This window comes from Penaeus chinensis, chromosome 21 (genome assembly GCF_019202785.1).
Source record: "Penaeus chinensis breed Huanghai No. 1 chromosome 21, ASM1920278v2, whole genome shotgun sequence".
NCBI lineage: Eukaryota > Metazoa > Arthropoda > Malacostraca > Decapoda > Penaeidae > Penaeus > Penaeus chinensis.
The window spans coordinates 22,859,289-22,866,788 of record NC_061839.1 but is presented as its reverse complement, the minus strand read 5'-3'; the positions used below and the strand labels follow the sequence as shown (position 1 = coordinate 22,866,788).

At 48.5% G+C, this 7,500-nt stretch overlaps 1 protein-coding gene across 13 annotated transcripts in view; it reads right to left on the bottom strand.

Moving 5' to 3' along the window:
* LOC125036550 (protein couch potato-like) overlaps positions 1-7,500 on the bottom strand; it is a 252,363-nt gene that overhangs the window by 38,739 nt on the left and 206,124 nt on the right. For all 13 annotated transcript variants that reach the window (XM_047629241.1, XM_047629242.1, XM_047629238.1 and 10 more), the window contains one exon: positions 798-851. In XM_047629241.1, coding sequence (XP_047485197.1) covers positions 798-851 — 54 coding nt within the window. The remainder of the gene's footprint in view (positions 1-797; positions 852-7,500) is intronic.

Below are 7,500 nucleotides of genomic sequence, written 5' to 3'. Positions count from 1 at the left end.
TTCGGATCTTTCACTTTGCTGTTTTCGCCTCCATGACACTTCCGCTGACCATGCTATGTTTCGCATGACATCACAAAACGCATACATACATACACATACATATACACACGAAAAAATCGCCAATTCCCGGTCGGTGGCACAGTCAGCCAGGCATTTGCTCATTGGCACAAACAGCCGACCGATTCCTCATTAATGGCACAATCAGTCGACATTTCATCAGTAGCAATAACCATTTGGTTAATTCTCCGGCAATTGTGCAAAAAAGCCGACATACTTCTCTATGAAAACCACAATCAGCTGGCCAGTTGTTCTTCAAGAATACTAACAGCTGATTATGCTTCCATACAGTAGTATTTTATCAATAGTCAGAAAAGGGAAACACTAAAAAAAAAGTTCTTAAATCGCCAACGAAATAGGAATGTATATTAAATGCAGAAAGGACAAATCCAACACGTAGAACAAGAAGAATCTCTGGCACAGGCATTTCATTAGGACAATCAGTTCTTAGCTGTCAGTCAAAACAACAAAACACATATTCTAAAATACAACATAAATAATAATATACATTTCTAATCCTAGTTGAGCAACACGGGCGGGCTGATTTCGCGCCCCCTATGGACAACGCACAAGATATATTGGTCCAAGTTGTACAAAATATATAAAGCAAGCAGCAACAAGAGTTTTAAAATAATGGTTCTACTTCTCTGATCGCTAACCTCTTTTTGAAAAAGGAAGAAGGACAAAACAAACGTACAAAGAAAGAAGAGGCAACAAAAATAACTGTAAACTTCACTCACCGAGGCTGTTTTGCCGTTCTTACTGGTCACCTTGAGGAGTGATCCTTCGTAACCCTGTAAAAATACAAAAGAAACATGAGAACATTTTATTCGCTGTAAAGATAATACTAGTCATGTTATTTTGAAGAATTAAAACAGTAACAACTTAAGATTGCAGTGCATATAAACTTACATACACGCACGTAACAAGTACACACAAACACAGTCAGAAACAAGATTAATACATACATACATACATACATACACACACACATTCACACGTTAATATGATTATAACACCTCGATCGCCAAATTTAGCCATTAATTGGAAGTCACATTAAACTTTTCGGTGTAAGCAGTTGTTGAAAAAAAAAAACTTTTAACCAGCCCTCAATTTTAACGATAGTGTATTAAAACTTTATACATGGCTGGTAGAATAAGCATTAAAGGTGTGAGATGAGATGGGGGTAATCAGCATGCTACTTTACTCTCATAACAACGATAAAAAGGCTATAACCTTATATTGCAGTTATTGATAATGCGAGGTTATTTTCTTGTGGGTATTAAGATGCTTTCCTGTATCTCGAAGGCGGTTTCGAAACATCGAGGTGGTATTTTTCTTATAAATGAATACGCAGGTAAGAAAGGGGAGGAAGTATATACATATATTCCTTACCCCTTTCCACCTCCACCCCTCCCTCCACCCCCTTCTCTCAACCAAACCCACCCTACCTCACCTCCCCCTCCCTCTCTCCCTATCTTTCTTTCTCTTCCTCTACGTAACTTTTCTTTTTCTTTCATCCGCTACTAACACGTTTCTAATACAGGTGAATGAGGAAGTTAAAACAAGCATCCAAAAAACAACCCGGGGACATCTGCCACAAGAGGGTTCTACCTTCTTTTCTTCTGTGAGCAGAGGGGGGGGGGAGGTTACCCAGGCGAATGGCGATGGTGGTGATGATAGTGATGAAGATGAAGATGATGATAAAACCATACACCAACCACGTGCCAGCATCTTGAGTCAGTGGCCCGGCGCAGCGCAATCAGAGAGCGCCTATGCAGCGCCGCGGGCGAGGGGGCGAGCGGCGCAGAGGCCTGGCCGAGGCGCACTTTGTAGTGTGTGTGTTTTTCAAGCAATAAATAGCTCGGAGGGAAGAGTAATATACTCAGCCAAGTGGCGGGCGGGCGCCATTCCCGCCACCAAACTGCGGGTCCAGGTGGCGGCTTCCCACGCCCCCCGCGCCCTTCCTCGCCTCGCTCCTTCACCCTCCATCACTCTTTCTCCCCCCACTCCCTCCTTCTCCTTCTCCTTCTCTCTCTCCTTCTCTCTCTCTCTCTCTCTCTCTCTCTCTCTCTCTCTCTCTCTCTCTCTCTCTCTCTCTCTCTCTCTCTCTCTCTCTCTCTCTTTCATCTATCTCATCTATCTCCCCTTCTTCCCGTTCTAATCCACTCTTTGCTACCCCCCCCCCCCTTCCCTTAATCTCCCATTTTCCCTTTCTTTCTTCCCCTGTTCTCCCTACCTATCCTTTTCCCCCATCAACCAACCTCTTTCATCGCCCCCCTCCCCCAGCTCGCTGCTTTCCCCACGCCCACGGGAGAGGATCTTGCACACCAGAGTATTCATGCAACATGCACAGTCGCGCAAGAATAAGATCTGTCTTCTACTGCCCCCCCTCACCTTCCCCTCCTTCCCCCACCGCCATCTCCCTGCGCCAACCGCATAGATGTATGTGCTTTACCTGCTGAGGAGAGTGCGCCCGACCCTCTTTCGCCTTCCCTTTCCCCTCGCCCCGCAGAACTCTCCCCTCCCTTGCCTTGCTTCTCTCCCTCTCTCTCTTTCTCTCTCTCTCTCTCTCTCTCTCTCTCTCTCTCTCTCTATATATATATATATATATATATATATATATATAATCCTCTCTCTCTCTCTTCTACCTCTGTGCATCTCTGGACTGTTTCTTCTCACTATCATTATAATTCTCCTTTCTTCAACAACATCATTCTGCAGACTTGGTGTGTCTTCTCTCATTTATTTCGAGGGAAGGGTGAGGAGAGAAGGATGGAGGGAGAGGGAGGAAGAGGAGGGAGGGAGAGAGGGAGGAAGAGGATGGAGGGAGAGAGGGAGAGAGGGAGGGAGGGAGAGAGGGCGAGAGAAGGGGAGAGAGAGAGAGAGAGAGAGAGAGAGAGAGAGAGAGAGAGAGAGAGAGAGAGAGAGAGAGAGAGAGAGAGAGAGAGAGAGAGAGAGAGAGAGAGAGGGAGAGAGGGAGGGAGGGAGGGAGGGAGGGAGGGAGGGAGGGAGGGAGGGAGAGAGGGCGAGAGAAGGGGGTGGGGGGAGAGAGAGAGAGAGAGAGAGAGAGAGAGAGAGAGAGAGAGAGAGAGAGAGAGAGAGAGAGAGAGAGAGAGAGAGAGAGAGAGAGAGAGAGAAAACACCCCCTTCCCCCAACCCCACCAAGGTGTTTCGTCTACCCCCCGTCCAGGACCTCCGGCTTCATCCGAGTCTTCCCCGTAAACAAACTCTCGGGACCAGACTCTTCCATCTTCATTCCCTTTCTATTACCTGAGCTTTCCATCCGCTGTTGTCTCGGCCTCGCCTCATTCTGCCCCTCCCCCCATCTCCCCCCTTCGTCCATTACCTCATAATTCCTAATTCCCGCCGCCTTTACTTCCTCCCCGCGCCATCTCCGCCCACCAATATTCGCCAAATTTATTTTCGCCTTGACAACATTTGCCCATTTGTTTTTTTTATTTTCTGTTCTTTTTTTTTCTCTTCCTTTTTTTTTTTTTTGATTTACGCCATGCTTGGGCCGACAAGCCTCGCCGACATCTGAGCTCTCTTCGTTTGCTTCGCTTTTTTTGTTTCTCCTTTTCTTTCTTTCCCTCTCCTCTTCCCTTTCTCTCTCCTCCCCCTCTACCTGCCTCGTCTCCGCTCCCCCTCTGTCTGCCTCTTTCCTCTACCCCTCCATTTTTTTCCTCCGTGACTTCCTCCTCCCCCCCTCTCTCTGTCTTTTCTATTCTTCCCCGACTGTTCCATCATCATCTCTCTCTCTCTCTCTCTCTCTCTCTCTCTCTCTCTCTCTCTCTCTCTCTCTCTCTCTCTCTCCCGCTCGTTTGCTCGCCTATCTACCTCCCTGTCATTCGGCCCGGCTCTTGCCTTCTCTTTTATGGTCACGACCCCTGCTTGCTCTCCTCCCATCCCTCGTAATGGGCGCTTGCTTGCACTGACCAATCACCGAAGGGGCGACTCTGGGCTAGGACAGTTGCGCAACTTATTTACCTGCGGCGCAACTTTACTCGCGTCTCCGGCTCGCTTTCATGTGTACTTGGTGCTCAGTAATGGCGATGTGAAGGGAGGAGGGAGGAGGGAGGAGGAAGGAGGAGAGGAGGAGGGAGGAAAGAGGAGGGAGGGGGAGAGAGGAAGAGGGAGGGAAGGAAGGAGGAGAGGGAGAGGGAGAGAGGAGGAGGAAGGGATAGAGGGAGGGAGGGAGGGAGGGAGGGAGGGAGGGGGAGGGAGAGGGAGAGAGAGAAAAAAACAAATTTCGGTTAACAAGTTTCCAATTACATATAAGAAGACATCCGGAAGTGTAAGGACCTTAAGTTTGTCTTCATTTTTGTGAACGGATTAGAAAAGAAGAAAGAGGGGCGAGGGGAAGGGAAGGGAAGGGAAGGGAAGGGAAGGGAAGGGAAGAAGAAGGAGGTGAGGGGAGGGGAAGGAGGTGAGGGAAGGGAAAAGGCGAGGGGAAGAAAAAGGGGATGAGAGTGGGGAGAGGGCAAGGGAGGGGGAAGAAAGGGGGAAGGAAGTGGGGTGAGGGAAAGAAGAAGGGATAAGGAGTGGGGTGAAGAAGAAGGAGGAAGAGAAGGGGGTGGGGTGCGGGGAAGAGGAGGAGGAAGGGGAGGAGGGCACACACAGACACTGGCGCTGGCTAGATGAATTATAGATGAGGTAATCGCAAGATGGAGCTCGGAGGAGACACTGAACATTGCATAGACGGGGAGGAAATTTGTAGTCGGCTTGGGAGTCAGAACGTCAAGGCGTGAGGGAGGAGGAGGAGGCCCCAAGCACCAGTCCCCCCTAACCCCCTCTCCCCGCCCCTTCCCTCTATCATCCCTCCTCTTCCTTACCCTTTATCTCCCTGCTTCCCTTCTCCCCTACGTCCCTCGATCTCCTCTTCATCCCTCCCTCCTTTTCCCCTCCCTTCCTTTCTTCTCCCTCTACACGCGAAGGGGTCTACGGACAGCGAAATAAGGAGGGGAGGATGTAATGAGAAAGGCAAACATGACGGGAGGCGCAGAAGAGGGCACTGCAGCGTGCGTGTATGTGTGTGTGTGTGTAAGAGAGAGGGGAGAGAGGGGGAGAGGGGAGAGAGGGGAGAGAGAAGAGAGAGGAGAGAGAGGAGATAGAGAAAGAGAAAGAGAAAGAGAGAGAGAGAGAGAGAGCGGGGGGGGGGGGGGGGGGGGCGAATATACTGCACCGCGAGATGGAAACAATGCAGCAAGATACACGGAAAAAGTTAAACAAAATATAAGGAAAGGCGGAGGAGAGAGAAAGAGAGAGAGAGAGAGAAAAAAAAAAAAAGAAAGAAAGAGAGAGATGGAGCGGAGGCATGATCATATAGAAAGAATTGGCAGATTTTTTTTTTTTTTGGTCGAGGGGGATGGCGAGTTACATGCAAGTAAGTCTCTCTCTCCCTCAATCACTCCCTCTCTCTCTCTCCCTCAATCACTCCCTCTCTCTCTCCCTCAATCACTCCCTCTCTCTCTCTCCCTCAATCACTCCCTCTCTCTCTCCCTCAATCACTCCCCCTCTCTCTCTCTCACTCACTCCCTCTCTCTCTCTCTCAATCACTCCCTCTCTCTCTCCCTCAATCACTCCCTCTCTCTCTCCCTCAATCGCTCCCTCTCTCTATTTCTCTGCGTGTGTGTACCTGTGTGTTTGTGCATGTGCCTATGTATGAATGTTTGTACGTGTGTGAACATGTCCCTCCGCCTCGCACACGCACACACAAGGCCCTTCCCGCCACGGCAACAAGTTATCTCCAGACAGCATCCCACGGGAAGATGAGCGCGGCACGTCACTTAGAGCTGCGTGCACACGAGGGTCTCTCTCTCTCTCTCTCTCTCTCTCTCTCTCTCTCTCTCTCTCTCTCTCTCTCTCTCTCTCTCTATATATATATATATATATATATATATGCGTGCGTGCGTGCGTGCGTGCGTGTGTGTGTGTGTGTTTATCTCTTTCTCACACTGTTCTCTCTATATCTCTCTTTTTCCTCCTTTAATAAACGACTACTGATTTCCTTTTATCCAACGAAGTGAAAACGGCGTTACTCGCATGAACTTGTTTGAACATGCATACATACACAGACGTTTTTTTCTAACTTTGAGAAGTTTATTGAGACAAAACCTTACATCTCAAAAGGATGAGTGAGAGAGAGGGAGAGAGGGAGAGAGAGAGAGAGAGAGAGAGAGAGAGAGAGAGAGAGAGAGAGAGAGAGAGAGAGAGAGAGAGAGAGAGAGAGAGAGAGAGAGGAGAGGAGAGGAGAGGAGAGGAGAGGAGAGGAGAGGAGAGGAGAGGAGAGGAGAGGAGAGGAGAGGAGAGGAGAGGAGAGGAGAGGAGAGGAGAGAGAGAGAGAAAGAGCACGTAGCAAAGACAAGGCACAGATCATCAAGAACGAGTGAATTCCCCGGCAGGTCAAAGGTCAACACACACAGACCGAAGGAGAAGGGAGACGGTGAAGAGGGGAGGGGGGGGGTGATGATGTGGGGGTAGGGGGTGAAATAAGGGATAAGGGAGGGGCTGGAAGTATAGATTCAGAGCAATGTGGGGACGATGGTAAGTGAAACAAAAAAAATAAAACATGAATATTGAGATTCACGGTGAAATATATGAAGATATAACGTACATAAAAAGTTGTAGAAAGATGAGAGGAGAAGAGAGGAGAGGAGAGGAGAGGAGAGGAGAGGAGCGGAAAGAAGAGAAGAGAAGAGAAGAGAAAAAAAAGGGAAGAGAAGAAAGAGACAAAGACAAAAAAAAAGTGAAGGAAGCATGTAGAGACGATTAAGTCCTAAATCACACAAGGATACGAAGGGGGAAGAAGAGGAGATGGAGAAAGCTGGCGAAAAGAAATAATTGGAGCGAAAGGAGAGGCCGAGAGACACGAGATGAGGAGGGGGAGTTTGGGGTGATGAAGGGGGGGAGGGGGTGAAACAAGTAGAGCGTGGGGGAGGGGGGGAGGGGGAAGGGGGAAGCACAGTGTATTACATACATCCTTCACTATGCAGAGGTTAACACCCTCTAGGCTATAATTAAATGCAATTAATTGTCGTTAAGATAATTGGCAGAAGAAGAGGAGAAACTAAGCGGGACGAGGATCGGGGAGAGAGAGAGAGAGAGAGAGAGAGAGAGAGAGAGAGAGAGAGAGAGAGAGAGAGAGAGAGAGAGAGAGAGAGAGAGAGAGAGAAGGAGAGAGAAGGAGAGAGAGGAGAGAGGGAGAGAAGGAGAGATAGAGATAGAGATAGAGATAGAGAGAGAGAGAGAGAGAGAGAGAGAGAGAGAGAGAGAGAGAGAGAGAGAGAGAGAGAGAGAGAGAGAGACGAAAAAATATTTTCTACTAATTGTTCTTGTGCATAAATTATTCAAAGTACCACATTTTGTTCTTGATTTAATAAAGCAATTACCGAACGCCACTTAAGTCACACCATCAACATAACGACCCTATTTCCGTGTCAC